The 17,882-nt window shown below is 55.1% G+C and overlaps 2 protein-coding genes across 8 annotated transcripts; both read left to right on the top strand.

Annotated features, from left to right (window-relative positions):
• The first annotated feature begins 2,432 nt into the window (after nucleotides 1-2,432).
• Nucleotides 2,433-8,116, top strand: LOC139998752 (serine/threonine-protein phosphatase 5-like). Of its 3 annotated transcripts, XM_072023914.1 has the most exons (9): nucleotides 2,438-2,730; nucleotides 2,860-2,973; nucleotides 4,287-4,398; nucleotides 5,028-5,170; nucleotides 6,100-6,187; nucleotides 6,292-6,332; nucleotides 6,445-6,623; nucleotides 7,387-7,468; nucleotides 7,939-8,114. In XM_072023914.1, exons 1-9 carry the CDS (start codon nucleotides 2,698-2,700, stop codon nucleotides 7,999-8,001), a joined length of 855 nt encoding a protein of 284 aa, XP_071880015.1. In that variant the 5' UTR covers nucleotides 2,438-2,697; the 3' UTR covers nucleotides 8,002-8,114. The 3 variants fall into 3 exon arrangements, with proteins under 3 accessions (XP_071880013.1, XP_071880015.1, XP_071880014.1); XM_072023912.1 differs by having other exon boundaries at nucleotides 2,433-2,973; nucleotides 7,939-8,116; XM_072023913.1 differs by lacking the exons at nucleotides 2,438-2,730; nucleotides 2,860-2,973 and adding an exon at nucleotides 3,903-4,183 and having other exon boundaries at nucleotides 4,293-4,398; nucleotides 7,939-8,116.
• A 4,766-nt stretch (nucleotides 8,117-12,882) lies between these two features.
• On the top strand, nucleotides 12,883-17,195 carry LOC139998726 (olfactory receptor 10H1-like). Of its 5 annotated transcripts, none has more exons than XM_072023752.1 (3): nucleotides 12,885-13,216; nucleotides 13,301-13,400; nucleotides 13,548-17,195. In XM_072023752.1, exon 3 carries the CDS (start codon nucleotides 14,438-14,440, stop codon nucleotides 15,449-15,451), a length of 1,014 nt encoding a protein of 337 aa, XP_071879853.1. In that variant the 5' UTR covers nucleotides 12,885-13,216; nucleotides 13,301-13,400; nucleotides 13,548-14,437; the 3' UTR covers nucleotides 15,452-17,195. The 5 variants fall into 5 exon arrangements, with proteins under 5 accessions (XP_071879852.1, XP_071879853.1, XP_071879854.1 ...); XM_072023753.1 differs by having other exon boundaries at nucleotides 13,304-13,400; XM_072023751.1 differs by having other exon boundaries at nucleotides 12,883-13,726; nucleotides 14,188-17,195.
• The last annotated feature ends 687 nt before the right edge of the window (nucleotides 17,196-17,882 follow it).

Here is a 17,882-nt window from a genome sequence, read left to right on the forward strand (position 1 = left end):
AGAACAGTGCACAGGAGACTTCTCCCACTCTACTTTCATACGAGAGACCAGAGTGAGAGCGTAGCAAAGGTACAGATCTCAGAGCTGAGCAGTTATGTGGGCAAGGGTGTGCTGATGCCACAGGGTTGCTCTGGGGTTCTCTGGCCGGCAGCATGAGCTGCCTCCGATGGTGGCTGTCCCGTGGCCTTGCCTTGGCCACTGAACCCAGTGCACGCTGCCCCCCACCACAGCCTCCCCTAACGCACTGGGAAAGGCTCGCAGCCCTGCCAAGAGGAGGGGACAGAGGGTCTCCTTCCCAAGGCTGTGCTGCTACCTCCCAACCTCTGCTGCTCCGCAGGCCTCTGGGGAAGCTCTTGCCGTGGCTGCAGAGTTTCTGCGACGCAAGGAGCTGAAGCGCTTGGCCCAGACAGAACAGACGTGGAGGATTGGGGAGTGCTTGGTAAGGACCCAACTTGGTTTGCCCCAGCTGGGCAAACGCGCCCGGCCAGAGCCCGCTGCCTGCAGCCGCATCCTCGCTCCCTTCCTGCCAGCACAGAGCCCCAGGGGGCTCTTCTGCAGGCCCCTCTGCCCTCCCTGCCCCCAGGATGCTGGAGGAGACCCTGGAGAGGGTGTGCAAGCCCCGTGACCCTGCGTTCTCTCTCTCTCCAGCTGCAGCAGGACAGAGGCAGAGTAGAAGAATACCTGCAGCAGAGCCAGCCCTACCTGAAGGCCACTCAGACCAACTTGCGACTTGAGGCCGTCAGATTCATTGGTGAGCCCAGCCCCTGGGTCCCTCTTGGGGCAGCCTTTGGCAGCCCCAGGCACTGCCCTGGCAGTGAGGCACAGCCCTGTTGCCCCCAGAGCCCCCCGACTGGGCCCTTGCTCCAGGGTGCAGGAGGGGGCACAGCCTGGCTGGCCAGGCCAGGGGCTGTGCTGCTGGGAGCGTGCTGGGGAGCGGGGCTCTGATGGGATCTCTGTGTCTAGGTCTTGCTGCGCGCTACTGCGAGGACCAGAGCGAGGAGAAGCTGAATGAAATCCTCAGCGGTGAGTGAGGGCAGTGGGGGGTGTGCTAGGGCTGGGGGGACAGCGGCAGAGGCCCCCGTGCCTTGCCCTGCTCCAGGGAAATGCTTCGGGGCGGAGGAGCAATGCAGCCATAGGAACGAGGGAGAGGAGACGGGGTAGCCTGCGGTGTCAGGGAATGGCCTCCCAGCCTGGAGCTGGGCAGTGCCGCTGAAAGGGTTGAGTGTCCCTGAGGAAGAGTCAAGGGAAAGGGCAGTAAGGCTGACAGAAGGTGGGAGCCTGTTGTAGAGCACGCAACCAGGACGAAGAGGGAGATGAGACAGCCTACAAGCAGCTAGGAGCAGGGTCACGATTGCTAGCCCTTGCTCTCATGGGGAAGCACAATAGCGAGAGGAAAGAGTCCAGGAGATTCCTGGAGTGTGTGAATCCTCCCAAGGGATGGAGGCAGGTGGTGAGGGAACCAGCTTGTGAAGGTGCCCCACTTGACCTGTGGTGCGCAGGTGGGGAAGGCCTGGTGGCTGCATTTGGGACACTGCTGAGCAGCAGCTTTCAATGGATTCCTTTGTCCCTCCTGCTCCTCCTGGCCTGGGGAAGAGTCGAGTGGGGCTGGCATGGTCTGCAGGGGATGCCTGGGGATCTCTGCAAGGAGTGGGTTTTCATCTCTGCTCTTCTTTTTTTTGCAGTCCTCCAGCCTTTAGAGAAAGACCCGGAACCCATGGTCCATTCCCTGGCAGTTGAAACCACCGTGATCCTGGCGTCAATGCATAACGCAGTGTCAGGACGGAGATTTCCACTGCCGTGGTGCTGCTGCCGCTAGCCCCGCAGCAGTCCTCAAAAGAGCAATATATATTTTAATAGAACTAGGTTGTTGTCTCGTTATTCCAGCAGCTCCTTCACAGTGACTCGGTGCCATGACGCTGAGCTAACTTGGAGGCCACCAAGGACGTCTTTTCCCTGGGCCCGGTGACTGCATGGCGCCTACTCAACCAGTGAAAGAGTCACAGAACCCTTGCGCTTGGAAAAGGGCCTTCAGCTCAAGTCCAAGTTTCAGCTAACACCACCAGGCCCACCACAAAACCACGGCCCTTAGCGCCAAGTCCACGCATTTCTTTAATAGCTCCAGGCCTGGGACTCCAGCAGTGCCCTGGGCAGCCGGTTCCACCCTTTGCATGAAGAAATTCTCCCTGACATCCCATCCTGTGAGTCCACCTGTGGTAGGTGCGCCCAGGTAGAAGAACTGCTCAGCCTCCTGGCAGAGCTTCGGGAGGAGGTGGGCAGGCTGAGGAGCACCAGGGAGTCGGAGAAGGTTGAACTGTACTCTGCCAGCCCTGGGACAGATGCGTCAGGCAGACACAGCAGAGGAAATGGAGGATCCCCTACCCTCTGGCCATCAGGCAGAAGGAGTGCATCTCAGTGATGAAGGGATGGAAGTTTAGATCTGCTCGGGGCAGCAGGCGAACCCCTCCTTGCCTACCTCACCTTCCTTTCAGGTGCCCTGAAACAACAGACTCTGGAAGTAATGGACACACAAACGATGATGTGCATGAAGGTCCATCCAGGTTGGAGGGGTTTTCTAGGGCAAGTCAGCCTTCCCCAGTATCACGACCACCTCCATCAAGAAGAAGAGAAGGGTTACTGTCATAAGTGACTCCCTTCTGAGCAGAACAGAGGGCCGCATATGCCGGCCTGACCCAACCCATGGAGAATTCTGCTGCCTCCCAGGAGATCAGGGTAAAAGGTGTTTCTGGAAAGCTCACTCGCCCCGTAAGGCCCTCTGAGCATCATCCATTATTGTTCTGTCCCCGGGGTTTTTCGGGGCCCGGTGGCAGTGCCGTCCCCTCTGTGTCCCCCTTCGCGCAGGTGACACCTTGGTGCTGGCCGGGCTGTACGGCCCCGCGGAGGTGCGGGGCTCAAAGGAGAGCCCCGAGAGGGCGACGCTGGAGGTGCTGCTGCGCCCCAAGTTGTGGCTGCCAGGTGGGGGCCGCCTGGGGGGGGGGGGGGCTCGGGAGGGAGATGGGGTCGGGGCCAGGCTCCGAGGGGCGTGGGGGGGGCCGAGGGGGTGGGGTCCGGGAGTGCTCTGAGGGGTCTGGGGGTGCTCACAGGGCTCCTGAGGAACGGGGGGGAAACGGGGGGAGCCCTGAGGGGGGGCTATAGGGGTTTATGGGGCTCCTGAGGTGCTCAGAGGGCTCCGGGGGTGCTCGGAGGGGTTTGGGGATGCTCAGCAGTCTCCTGAGGGGACAGGAAGGTAACAGGGGGAGCCCTGAGGAGGGCTACGGGGGGGCTTAGGGGGCTCTGGGGATGCTCGGAGGGGTTTGGGGGTGCTCAGGGGGATCCTGAGGGGTGGGGGGGTAATGGGGGGAACCCTGAGAGGGTCTTCGGGGGTGTTCAGGGGGCTCTGGGGGTGCTCAGAGAGCTCCGGGGGTGGTCAAAGGGCTCCCGAGGGATGTGGGGGTGCAGGGGGGAGTCCTGAGGAGGGCTCTGAGGGTGCTCAGGGGGCTCCTGAGGGGCAGGGGGTGTAATGGGGGGAGCCCTGAGGAGGGCTTTGGGGACTCTGGGAATGCTCAGAGGGGTCTGGGGGTGCTCAGAGGGCTTCAGGGGTGGTCAAAGAGCTCCCAAGGGATGCGGGAGTGCAGGGGAGAGCCCTAAGGAGGGCTCTGGGGGTGCTCAGAAGGCTCTGGGGGTGCTCAGGGGGCTCCCGACGGGGAGTACCGGGGGGAGGGCCTGAGGAGAGCTCCAGAGGGGAGCCCCCTCCTTGGGGGCTATTTTGTGACACTTTGGGGACACTCTGGGGATAATTTGGGGACAATCTGGAGGCACATTGGGGACACCTTGGGGGCTATTTGGGGACACACCTTGGGAGCTATTTGGGGACACCCTGGGGACAATATGGGGACACTCTGGGGACGCACCTTGCAGGCCCTTGGTGACGTAGTGGACGTCGATGTTGTCACCTGTTGTCACCCTGTGCCCCCCCCTCACCGGCGTGCAGCCCCCACTTGCAAAAGAGGCTGCGCTGGAGGAAGCTGCTGGCCCCCACCAGCTGCCTGATGACGTGCAGCTCCGCCATGCCCTGCGGGGACACGGGGGGGGGGACATGGGGCCACACACACACGGTGTCACCCCACCCCAGAGGGGGGGTCCATGTCCCCCCGCAGGGGTTTCTCCCTCTGAGTCCAACCCCTACGTATCCCCCCCCGGCCGAGGGGACGTGGCGGGGTGGGGTGGGGAAAAGGGGGGAAAAAAAAAAAAAAGGGGGAAAAGTTTTTTGTTTTTTTTTCCTGAACCAGCCGCAGATATTCAACGGGGACTTCGTGGACCGCGGCTCCTTCTCGGTCGAGGTCATCCTCACGCTCTTCGGCTTCAAGCTGCTCTACCCCGATCACTTCCACTTGCTGCGAGGTAACGGGGCCACCACGGGTGCTGGGTGTGATGGGGCAGGTTGTGGGGTTACGTTGAGCAGCCCTGGCTGTGGGGTTTTGTCCCCACATCCTGGGATTGGGTCCCATGCCTGGGGCCACAAGGCTGTGTGCCCCGCTCTTGGCTGCAGCGATGGGTTTTGGGGACTCGTCGCCTGTCCTGGGTTTTGGGGACTCATTCCCTGTCCTTGGTTGTGGGGCTGGGTTTTGGGGACTTGTCCCCTGTCCTGGGTTCTGGGGACTCGTTCCCTGTCCTTGGTTGTGGGGCTGGATTTTGGGGACTTGCCCCTTGTCCTGGGTTTTGGGGCCAGGTTTTGGGGCCTCGTCCCCTGTCCTTGGTTGTAGGGCTGCCACATGTCCCCTGCCGCAGCGCCATGCCCCGTGTCCCTTTTGGGGGACATCCTGGGGCTGCCCCATCCCCAGGATTCCCTGAGCCGATGTCACTGGTGCCTCGTCCTTGCCCCACGTCCCCGTCCTCCACCGAGAGGCCCCGCTCCCCCTGGCTGTGCCCCATCCCACATCCTCAGCGCCTCGCCCCCTGTCCCGGCTGCCCGGCGTGTCCCTAATCCTCGGGGCTGATTTTGGGGGCCCCCCCGCTTCGTGTCCCCCCAGGGAACCACGAGACGGACAACATGAACCAGATTTACGGCTTCGAAGGGGAGGTGAAGGCCAAGTACACGGCGCAGATGTTCGCCCTCTTCAGCGAGGTCTTCGAGTGGCTGCCCCTGGCCCAGTGCATCAACGGCAAAGTGCTGGTGGGTCACCCCGGGGGGGCCGGGGGGGCTGTCCCCAGGTGGGCGGGGGGCATTGGGTGTCCCCGTGTGGGGTCCTGGGGGGGCTGTCCACATTTGGGGCTGGGGGGGCTGTTTCTATGTGGGTCTGGGGTTGTCCCTGTTGGGGTCGGGGTCTGGGGGGGCTGTCCCCATTTGGGGCCCAGGGGTCATCCCCATTTGGGTCTGGGGGGCTGTTCCCGTGTGGGTGGGGGGGCATTGGGTGTCCCCGTGTGGGGTCCTGGGGGGCCTGTCCCCATTTGGGGTGCTGGGGGCTGTTCCTGTGTGGGTGGGGGGGCATTGGGTGTCCCCATGTTGGGTCCTGGGGGGGCTGTCCCCATTTGGGGCCAGGTGGGCTGTTCCCATGTGGGTGGGGGGGCATTGGGTGTCCCTGTGTAGGGTCCTGGGGGGGCTGTCCCCATTTGGGGCTGGGGGGGCTGTTCCTGTGTGGGTCTGGGGTTGTCCCTGTTCGGGTCGGGGTCTGGGGGGGCTGTCCCCGTGTAGGTCCTGGGGGCGTCCCTGTTTGGGTTAGGGTCTGGGGGGGCTGTCCCTGTGTGGGTTGGGGGCCTCCCCTGTGTTGGTCTGGTGTGTCCCAGTTTGGATCTGGGGGGCTGTTCCCGTGTGGGTCTGGGGGATGTCCCTGTAGGGGTCAGGGTCCTGGGGGGTGTCCATATTTGGGTTGTCCCTGTTTGGGTTGGGGGTGTCCCCATGTGGGTCCTGGGGGGCTGTCCCTGTGTGGGGTGGGGGCATCCCAATTTGGGTCTGGGCGCTGTCCCCATTCGGGTCATCCCCGTTTGGATCCAGGGGGCTGTCCCCGTGTGGGCTGGGGGTGTCCCTGTGTGGGTTCGGGGGGGGGGGCTGTCCCCATTTGGGTCTGGGGGTGTCCCTGTGCCCACCTGCCTGCCCCCCCCCAGATCATGCACGGCGGCCTCTTCAGCGAGGACGGCGTCACCCTCGACGACATCCGCAAAATCGAGAGGAACCGGCAGCCCCCAGACTCAGGTGGGACTCGGGGCTTAGGGGGGGGTGTCCCCTGTATCCCCCCCCCCCCAGCCGCTGTGGGGTTTTTGGGGGGGGGGGTCCCTAACCCTACACCCCCCCTGCAGGTCCCATGTGCGACCTGCTGTGGTCGGACCCGCAGCCGCAGGTGAGTCGATCCCCACCCTACAACCTCGGGGCTCGGTCCCCCCAAAATAACCCTTGGTTGGGAGGGGGAAGGGGGGCTGTGACGGTGACGCCCCCCCCCCCCCTTTTTCCAGAACGGGCGCTCGGTCAGCAAGAGGGGGGTGAGCTGCCAATTCGGGCCAGACGTCACCAAAAGTTTTTTGGAGCGCAACCGCCTCGACTACATCATCCGGAGCCACGAGGTCAAGCCCGAGGGCTACGAGGTGGCCCACGATGGCAAGTGTGTCACCGTCTTCTCCGCGCCCAACTACTGGTGAGTGGCACTGGGGGGGCTGTGCCACCCCCCCCTCCAGCTCCGGGGGGACCCGCGGAGACCCCCGAGCTCCTCCCGGGATAGCGAGGGGCTGGGTGGCTGAGGGAAAGGCTGCGGGCGTGGAGTCCTTGGTTTTGGGAAGGGTTTTGGCACCGTTTCCCGCAGTTTTGTCCTCAAAAAAAGGGGCTGTTCTCGGCTGGGACTTCTTAATTGGGTTAAAAACCGGATTACGGATGTTGGGACCCCAGATTACGGATGTTGGGACCCCCAGATTACAGATGTTAGGACCCCCAGATTACGGATGTTAGGACCCCCGGATTATGGATGTTAGGACCCCATATTATGGATTTTAGGACCCCCGGATATTGGGTATTAGGACCCCCAGTTATGGGTATTAGGACCCCCGGATTATGGATGTTGGGACCCCATATTATGGATTTTAGGACCTCCAGATTATGGATATTAGGACCGCAGATTATGAATGTTATGAACCCCCGGATTTTGGATATTAGGACCCCTGGATTATGGATATCAGGACCCCTGGATTATGGATATCAGGACCCCTGGATTACGGATATTAGGATTGGGATGGGCTGCCCAGGGGGGTGGCGGAGTCCCCATCCCGTGTCCTCGTGTCCCTATTTTTTGGGGGTTTGGTTGGGTTTCGTGCCCCCCCCCCCCCCCCCAGCACCTCTCGGCCTCGCAGCCCCCCCTCTGCGGGGTCCTCTCGGTGTCCCCCAATTTCTGTGTCCCCCCCCCGCAGTGACCAGATGGGCAATATGGGCTCCTACATCCACCTGCGAGGCGGCGACCTGCGCCCTGACTTCCACCAGTTCACAGCAGTGGTGAGTTTTGGGGGGGGGCCCCAAATCTGAGACCCCCCCCGGTAACCAAAATTCCCCCAAAATCCCCCCGACCCCCTCCAAAATTTCCAGCCCCCCTCTCCCTCCTTTTCCCAGCTTGGGGTGATTTTTTTTTTTGGGGGGGGGGGGGGGGGGGATGCTCATGGGGGTCGTAAGCAGGCGGGGGGGGCGATGGGGGCACAGAAGGGTTTGTGGGCATGGGGGGGGCTTTGAGGGGCTGTGGGGGGGTCTAGAGGGAGCTATGGGGGGGGGGTCGGGGGGAATGGGGATCTATGGGGGGGGTTTGGGGGGAGTGGGAGGCTATGGGGGGGGCTTTGGGGGAAGTCGGGGGCTTGGGGGTGACTTTGGGGGGTGCAAAGGAGGGGTGGGATTTGGGGAAGGGGGGGGCAGTTTCAGGGGTGCCCCCCCTGGGCCCCCCAACCCCATTTTTTCTCCTTTTCCCCCCCCCCCAGCCTCACCCCAATGTCAAGCCCATGATGTACGCCAACACCCTGCTGCAGCTGGGCATGATGTGACCCCCCCGCGGCACCCAGGGGTGCCCCCCCTCACCCCCCCCGCCCCCACCGCACCTCCTCCTCCCCCCCCCAGGGCGTTTTTAATATATTGGAAGATTGTATTTATTTCTCCCCTCCCCCCCCCCACCTCCTCCCAGTGCTCCCAGTTTGGGGGCTGCGCTGGGGAGGGGGGGGTGGCACTTGGGGGGGGGGGGCTGCTGGGATCTCCTCCCTCCCCCCCCGGAGGGGGGCTGCTCCCCCTGATAAGCAATGGGGGGGGGGGGCCGTGCCCCCCGGCTGTGTGTGTCCCCCCCCCCCCGCCCCAGGCCGGGCGGTTTTACTGTCTGTAATTAAAGATGTTAAAATAAATAAAGTTATTATTGTAAAGCGGGGGAGGAGCCGCCTCAGTTTGGGGGGGGGGCACTGAGGGGGGGAGGGGGCTTCCCAAACATGGGGCAGCTTCTAGATCTTTCTCACAGAAACCACCCCTATGGCCCCCTGCCACCAAAACCTTGCCAATTAAACCCACGACACAGAGAAAATCAACAAATTCCGGTCCCATTGAGATTGGAAATACAAAATTCAATGAAATCTTTATTATTATTATTATTATTATTATTATCATTATCATTATCATTATCATTATCATTATTTAATAATAATAATTATTATTTATTTTTATTATTTTTTATTTATTTATTATCATTATTATTATCATTATCATTATCATTATTATTATTATTAAATTTGGAAACCCAAATTTGGAAGCCCTTTGCTATGGGCTGACTTCACTCACACGGTCAGGAACCAAATCTCAGCTGCTGCATTTTCTGGCCTGTGTGAAGCTGAGCACGAACGTCAGCCCTCAGACACTTGCAAAATGCGTCCAGCAACCCCAGGGAGAACAAAGATGTCCTTTGAAGGGGACCTCCAGGAAGAGCTCTCCTAGAAAAATAAATGACCAAGATCTCTGGAAGAGCAGGATTTTCCTCCAAAACGACGGCCTCTTCTCTGGATCAACGGAGCCAGCTGAAAAAGTGGGGTTAGAAAACCCAGGAAAGGAAGTTTTTTCAGGAGGTAAAGACTTCGTGGCTGGGTTATAAAACCGTGCTCCGTCTCCTATAGTTGCTGTCACATACAGTCAAGTGTTCCCCTCTCTCCATCCATGAGATTGCCCAAGATGTGCCTCAGCAGCCCAGCCGTGAGCTACCAGTGACCTCCCAAGCAGAGATCTTGAGGACTTTTTATTTCTAGGGTTGGTCACCGTGTAACGGGCAGGCTTCCTCCAAAGCTTTGCGTGTCACGTTGCGACTTTTCTTGTTTTAACCTCCCAGAATTGCGTCGCCACAGAGCAAAGAGCCTTTTTGGGGTCAACGTTTCCCCCAAGGGAAATACTCAGCTTTCCATTCCAAACATTCCTCACAGGTTGCCCAGCGAGGTTGTGAAGTCTTGCATTGTCTGGATTTAACCTGGCAAAACTGCAGCTGCTTGTCATAGAGAGCCCTTTTTGTGCCAGCATTCCCCCCCCACAGAGGATATTCTTGTATGTAATCCTGTTGCTTCAGTGTTTTTCTTTTAAGCCATTAGACCTTCATTTTTTTTTGTGGGTCTAGAATCAGAACATGCAGCAAATAGGAGGTGGAGTGGAGAATGGCAGGCAGGGTGCCACAACCCCGGCAGGTACCTGGGAACTTCGGGTGGCCTTTGGTGGGGTGCTTTACAAAGGGCACTGTGAAAATCAGGCACCAGCACCAGCAACTTGAGTCCATGTTCGGGCAGAAAAAAAAAAAAGAAAGGATTGCATAAGGAAGACGCACCTGCAAAAATGATTCAAGCTATAGGTGGTGAAGGAACAGCATTTCACCCACACAGCAAGAACCCAACAGCTTGCAGAAGGAAAAACTTCTCCTTTCTGTTCATCAAAATCAAACCAGCCAAGTGCTTCCCTTGTTTAATGTCTTCCTGCACCAAGTCCTAGTTAAGGGTTTCCATAATGCGGTTGCAGAATGGCTCCTCAGATAATTTTGCATCTGCAGGGGCTGCTCAGGGACCCCTCCTGGTCCTTGGCACGTGGGTGCTGCTTCATGCTGGCTGCGACACAGATTTCTTGCTGTCCCTGGCTGGCACCAGCATTACGGCACCTTCCACCACGGGCCTTGAGGAAGGCCATCAGAGGCATCTCAGCCACCAAGAAGGTGGTCAGGAAGGTGCTGCCTTGGCCAGTCCCTTCTGGGGTCCCATTTGCAGCCGTAGGCAGCCCTGAGGCCATGGGGGATCCCGTAAGCTGTCGTGATCCTTCCCTCCACTGAGCAGCAGAGGACAAAACAAAGCCCTGACCCAGAGAACCCCACTGGTATGGAGCCGACTTTTATCCCTGGTGGTTCCATGGGCTGTAGGATTTCTAATCGTAATTTCCTTCTGTCACTGAAACTGAGAGAAAACAAACACCAAGTATGAAAGGCAAGGGGCTATGGGGGACAAAGTTTTGACTCCAAATGCAGGGGCACGTGGTTTCTAACCATAAAGTAAGGTGAGAGGCAGACACCCCCAGCTGCAGACAGCTAATGGGAATGTCAGTTCTCTGGTCCAGAGACTCAGCTGTTGGATGCTGCTTCTCAGCAAGGTATTTAATGCCATTTCATCCACAGAATTGCAGAATCCTAAAGGACCCTAAAGATAATTTAACTCCAACCCCCCTGCCACAGACAGGGACATCTCCCATTCGATCAGGCTGCCCAAAGTCCCACCCAGCCTGGCCTTGAACACCTCCAGGGATGGGGCATCCACAGCTTCTCTGGCAACCTGGTCCAGTGCCATCTACCAGACTAACTTCTTACCAGGGGAATAAGCAAACAGTCCTAAGCAAATAAATGAATCAATAAAATCTTTTATAGAGCAAATCATTCCCGAATCAAGATTTAAGCGTTACCCATTTGTAAATGTGACAAAATCTTGCAATGCTTCTGTACTGAGCCTGTCTGGGAAGGACTTCTTTGTCTTCACAGCGGCTTCTATGGTGCTGTGTGTCCTTCTTCCACTTTTCCTTTGCTTAATAATTTTTATCTCAACGCACAACTTTGGTTGCTTTCCTTCTCTCCTCAGTGCCACGGGATGTGGTTGTGTGGTGCTTAGCTGCCTACCGGGGCTAACCAACAGCGTCACAGTACAGTGTTGCTCTTGCTGACCCAGCCGGAGGCTGCTCAGGAAGAACCGCTTGCTCCCTGCATGCTGCGATGATAAATATTTCCCCAGCTCTTTGTATCACCCCTAAAAAAGACTGGCACCCCACATGTGCATTCGGCATGCTTGTTCCCATTATATATTTTTGTCAGAGGAAGATATTTGCAGAGGGACTGTCCATGAGCAGTGGCCCAGATCTTGTTCTACGCTGCTGTCCCTTCTTTGGGGAATCCATTTCTTGTGGTTCCAGGGGAAGGACTGGAGCTCAGCCCAGCTCCTACAGCTCCCTCTCAGCTCTGTCCTGCAGGTTTGGGCAGTGGGGGGGGGGTTCACAGAGCAATGCTGTCATTTGTCCATGAAGTCTACAGTAAAGGTGGCGTAGTGATGAATGCACCTTCCAAGGACCACTCGCTGGAATGGAGCTGGTCTTAACGAGATAGGATTTAGTAGCTTAGTGGGTAGTATTGGTGATAGGAAGACGGTTGGACTAGGTGATCTTGATCTTGAAAGGTTGTCCTTTCCAACCCTATGTTTCTACGATTCTACGATTCTGTGACAACCTTGGAGAAGTTGTCAGGATGTCCTATTCCTAGCAGGGCACTGGATAACTAAACCCAGTCCCAGAGAGCTTGAGTAGATATTCTCGCCGATACTGGAGGTATTTGTGATCACAGAATCACAGAATCACAGAATTTCTAGGTTGGAAGAGACCTCAAGATTGTTGAGTCCAACCTCTGACCTAACGCTAACAGTCCCCACTAAACCATATCAATATCCCTAAGCTCTACAAATCTGGCTAATATTCCTCCCTGGGTAACATGCTGATTGCCATGGCATTCTCCCTGTCCAGAGGCTTGTTCTGTGCACATGGTCTGTTTATGAGCTGGTCGCTCACACGCCCTACACAGTCAGCACAGGGACATGAGGTCCTCCGCATCCTACCCTGCTGTGGAACGAAGGGAGGTGTGCCCATGGTCCCCTGCCGAGGCCTTCCCACCTGTCTGAGGACCTGGGGATCTAGCCCAGGTGGAGATACTTCCAGGCAAGACTTCTGGAGTTAGGTTCGCTGAATCCTAACCTTATGGCAGGAGAGGGAAACCGAAGAGGCCTGATTCGCCTGCCCATCCATGGATTTCCACTGTAGTACTGAGTCTCCCAGACAAACAGCTGTGAGAACCCCCCCTTGTGATTTGGGTCTCTTGTTGCGTTTTTCAGAAGTAGTCCTAAAATGAAGTATTAAATGACCTCAGACACAAGGAGTGGCCCTGTGCCACCCCAGAGAGACCCGGGCCTTGCAGGCAGAGTGCCTGGTGCTCTGTGTGATGAGGGGTTGGGGAGACGGCAAGAGATGGGGGACGGCACCTCCGAGCTGGGCTATTTGAGCACAGTCCTGTGCTTCTTTCTGAGGAGAGCTCCAGACCCTCTTCCCATGCAGATGTTTAACTGCTGCTTAAAAATCCAGGGCTGCACAGCACTGACCTCTGTTTGGCTACGTGTTGGGATTCCTGACAACGTGGCCTCCTGTGGGATGCTTCCCCTCAGGAGGCACGAAGGAGGGAGCCGAGTCTCCACCTCCCCAGCCTGTTTCTTCAAGCCCCAGTGCCAGGCTTGCAGTGGGGAAGAGGGACAGGGGCTGAGCTCCTACTCCTCCCTCCATTCCTGCACCAAGAGAGAAGGAGATCTGCAGCCCCCGCTGCCAGCCTGGCACTTGCGCTGCCTGCAGGTAAGAGCCAAGCAGAATCCTGCCCTGGATAACGGTGCTCAATCCACCGGGGGTGCCCACAAGCTAAGACCCTCTGTAAAGCCATGATTGTGGCTGAGCACAGAGAGAAGGGGCACACGGGGTCATCACAGGGCTGACAGGCTGCAGTGTGGTGCAGTGCATCCGTCCTTCCTGGGAGAGTGAGTGCTCATCACCTCCTCATCGGTGTGCAAGGGAGATGCTTGCCTGGGCAGGCGGCAGAGTCCTGCTGAAGGTCAGTGAACACCTCTTCCTCCTGCAGCCGGCGGGTCAAAAGCAGCAGGAGGAGACATTGACTTGGAGGAAGTTTTAAAGGTATTTTCCTCACCCTTTCTTGCTGCGTCTTGTCTGATCCAGGATTGCACTGACTTGTGGTTAACGACTCATTAAAAACTCAAGCAGTGCAAAATGTCCAGCGAACGGGACAGAGCTGGGAGCTGACAGTGCAGGAGCGGTCCTGTGTTAAAGCCTGGGTCAGACCTTGTTTGAAGAAGCCAGGGTAATATCCCACTGTTCTCACTGAGATCAAGACCACCCCACACATGCCATCCCTGTTAGGGGGGCACCTTGAAACAACACAGCTCTAGGAAGGTATCCCTACAGTTCCAAGGCCATCACATCAAATGGCATCTCCCCCAATTTCCAGCACCACCAATGTCTCTAGGCATCCCCGGAGCTGCACCTCCTGGAGCACGAGCACCCCTGGAGCAGTACGGGTCACACCCTCTGAAGGTAAAAGACTGATGTGATCAGACATTGCAAGAAATGTCTGTCCCCATCTAGGAGAAAAAGACACATACGTGAATGGTGGACATCCAGAGGCAGGTGAGACAAGTTTCCCCTTAAGATACAGCTCGGTTGACTCTCCTAGAGTCCTGTGGGAGTGCTGAACGTGCTGCTCTTCCCTTAACCATGCCCAGATCTGCTAATGAGATGAAAGACGCTTTCATTACAGCTCAGGATAAATCAGGCGACTACCCTTGTCCTCTCCATCAAGACCCATGGTTAGCTACAAGTGGGTGCAGATCCTAGGAGAGAACAAGGTCAAAACATCTCGGGAGAGAGCGGGAGGGAGGGTGAGCTGTCTGCCTGAGGTGTCTGCAGGTAGGTTCATCCCTCTCAGTCCATGCAAAGCCCTTGGAGCTGCAGCCCATGGTGGCCAGGGTTCAATTCTGCTCCTCCCTGGATGAATGCCAGTAAGAAATCCTCACTTCTCCCTTGTGTGCAGTGTGCCCTAAGCCTGCTGAGGAACTAATGCCACTTCTGTTCTCTTCTTTCTTTTCCAGCTGCAATCAGTGCTGCTGCACACCGATAGGCCAGTGTACTCCTTTAGCTAATGCAGCACAACCCTTGAAGGCAAGCAGCAGTGGAGAACAAAAAGGCATGCTGTGCTCGGCATAGGACTGAGAGTGCAGAGAGAAATTCAGCCTTAAAAGGGGAATGCTCAAAATCTTCACCACTGCCGTCCTCACACCAAGATACAGCTGCTGCTGTTAAAATATTGCTCTTCTTGTGCTCTTCTCAGACAAAGCACAAATGAGAAGGGAGAATCAAACCGTTCCAACAGGGTTTGCTTTTATTGGGTTTTCCTACTTTCCTAAACTCCAGGCTGTGCTGTTTGTGCTGTTTCTCCTCATGCACGTGGTGACCCTAGTTGGAAATATTATGATAATGTTTGTTATCAGGCTGAATCAGCAGCTGCACGTGCCCATGTATTTTTTCCTAAGTGCTCTGTCCTTCTCAGAAATCTGTTATACCTTCTCCATCATCCCAAAGATGCTGTCCGGATTAGTGCTGGGAACTAGAACCATTTCTTTCCTGGGCTGCGCTGCACAGATGCATTTCTCCTTCATGTTTGGATTCACGCACTCTTTCCTCCTGACGGTGATGGGATATGACCGGTACGTGGCGATCTGTCAGCCCTTGCATTACAGCACCGTGATGACCTCCCGAGCCTGTACCCAGCTGGTGGCTGCCTCATGGGCAGGGGGTGGTCTCCTGGGGCTGCTGGTGACCAGCGCTGTGTTCCAGTTACCGTTCTGCCAGTCCCACCGCATTGACCACTTCTTCTGCCATGTGCCCCCCATACTCCAGCTGGCTTGTGCTGGTGGCGAGGTGGTTGGCACTGTAGTTGGCATCTTTTGCATTACTGCCTTGTTGGGATGCTTTCTGTTCATCCTTCTCTCCTACGCCTTTATCCTTGGCTGGATCCTGCAGATGCCATCAGCCAAGGGGAGGCACAAAGCTTTCTCCGCCTGTGCCTCCCACATCACCGTAGTGGTGGTGCACTATGGCTGTGCCTCTGTCATCTATTTGAAACACCAGTCACCCCGTGCTGCAGGAGCTAGTGTTCTGATTGATGTGTCTTACACTGTCTTCACCCCCTTCCTGAGCCCCATCATTTTTAGTCTGCGAAACAAAGATATAAAAAATGCCTTTTGGAAATCTCTGAAGAAAGTATTTGTCCAGGATCTAGTTTCAGTTACAGGAGTGATTATTGCTAATTTTTATTTATTTATTTTTCCTTTGGTAGTTCCTTGCTGCTTTTGAAAGAATAGCCATACTTTTTTTTCCAGGCAAATGATTCATTCCTGCAGACGTGACACCTTTTGCACTCACTGGGCATCACAGGCTGCACTGCAAGGCTTGGCTGGAGCACCTAGGTGTAACTTTTAATGCTGAAAATTCAGCGTCATGCAGAAGCAAGAGTGGACAAAGCTCTCAACACTCCCAGAGGAGACACGAGCCACTTCTTGAGGAGCAGCAGGTGACTGTCTGAGACCTGGTGCAGTAGGCTCTTGTCCCCACCATAGGCACTCTGACTGATCCTCTAAGTATGACTTTGTCTCTTCTGGTGCTGACTGTGAAGCTGGCCTGAGAAGGCTTTGGACTGATTCCCTTTTGTCTTGTTCAGCTTTTGACAATTTGCAAACTCAAAAGTGCTTGCTTGAAGACAAACACGTTTTACTATTCTGCTGTTTTGAAAAACTCACTTCTCTAAGGAATTTAGATGTGGATTTAAAAAGGTAGTTTTAGAGTATAAGGATTTTGTTTGAGATAAAAATATTTATATATTTATTTATTTCTCCAGGTATTTGCACTCCTGTTTATGCAAAAACAATCAAGCATTTAAACAGTTTTCCTACATCTGGATAGGTGCAAAATCATAAAATACCTCGTTTTTTCTGAACACTGATTTTCAGGCATAATTTCTCCCCCCATGACATACGTGTAACTTCAGCAGGACTGTGTTCTCTCCCAGGGCTACAGACACAAGACAGGGAGATCTCTGAATCCACTTGCTTTAATTAATAGCTTTGTAATAAGTAATTAACCTACCAGTGCTCTTCTGTACTCAGAGTGAAAAATGAAGGAAGTGTTACTCAGTAGTAGCACATTTGTGCATGATTGTTACTGCAAGTGAGAGGACACCACTTGAATGTGCTTTCAACAGAACTAAGGAAAACAAACAAACAAACAAACAAACAAATACTGGGTAAAAGTCATTGTACTTTGCACAGACCAGTAGATATATTTGTTGGCCCAGCCACAGCTTGAGGAACAGGCAGACTTCCAGGGTCTAACATCCAGGATATGAAACACTACACTGATTTCATAGGGACCAAGACAATGATGTACAAAAAGAAATGCACAGAAAGATGTCAGGAAGGTTGTGTGGGGTTGTTGTCTCCCCATTTCATCCCATCAGTGCACAGGAACCCTTGGTGAGACAGATCTCAGAAGGGAAGGATAAGAAAGAGAGAAAAACCCATCAAAGTAGCCTGATACCGACAGGCAGTGAGCATAGTCAGGAGAAGAGGAGCTTTGGACAGGGGTGTGCCAGTGCTGCCCTGGAAAATTCAGCCTGCTTTGTGCAAATCTGACAGGACTCTGTTTAAAAAGAAAGTCCAAGAGCCTGCTGAGCTCAGATCTGAAGGATAGGTCTGCCCTTGGCCTTTTGGACAGGTGGACAGGGGCTGGAGCATGGGGAGGTAGGAGTAGGGCTCTGGCCATGTTGGCACGTTCTACTTTGTGCCTGGCTGATTGCATGCCAGAGCTTGGCCATGTCACTGCTTATAGCTGGCTTTAAAACGTCAAGCTCAGCAGAACCACCTGAAGAACCCCCTGAGAAACAGACATTACCAGCTAGAGTTCCCATTGCACCAGGCCTCTGCTGGAGCAGCCACCAGTGCCCCTGTGCTGCTTGTGCCTGTGCTTCCTAGCAGAGATGAAAGGTGATTCAGACGGAAATATTTATCCTTTACATCCATAGAAATAAACGTGGCATAGCACATGTTGGTAGTTTTTGTTGTAGTTTGATTTTTTATTTCTTTGTTATTTGTTTTTTAAACAGCTTTCTACTTTGGTTTCTGCCTGCACAGAAATCCAGTGCAAGGCACAGGTTGGTCAATCTAGCTCTAAACAGGCACCGACTGTCTTTGTATTGCATTTTATATGGACTTTAGGACTATAAAACTCACATCCTCCCTTCTTAACACTGGCATTGCTGCAAAGGGCAGACACTGATGGCAGTGGTGGGCACTCAGACACACATCTCATTTACCCTTGGGACCAAACAGCTACAGCTTGGCCCTGGGAGAGATCTGCCCTCGAAGCAGGGACCAAGATGCTGTCCTTGTTTCTGGTACTGTCCTTTTCCTGTAACATCGAATTTCATATCCATCTCATAGTCCATTTCCTACTTCATCAAGTAAAGTTTCATCCTAATTTTGAGATTTGCTTTAATTCACTATAATTATTGTGGAAGGTGCTGTTCTGGACATACCTTAGCATTTGGCCTTCTGTTTCTCTGGCCACCTACAACCATTTTCTTGCTTATGGATGCCTATTTACAGCTTCCTGAAAATGGAAATTTTCCTGGTCTTTGCATGGTGATATGCCAATCACAAGGCATTCTATGATTGTTTTCTGAAATTCTTTCACCAAAGAAAAGCCTGGACTTCAGAAAGACCTTTCACAC

Source organism: Anas platyrhynchos, chromosome 15 (genome assembly GCF_047663525.1).
Source record: "Anas platyrhynchos isolate ZD024472 breed Pekin duck chromosome 15, IASCAAS_PekinDuck_T2T, whole genome shotgun sequence".
NCBI classification, from domain to species: Eukaryota; Metazoa; Chordata; class Aves; order Anseriformes; family Anatidae; genus Anas; species Anas platyrhynchos.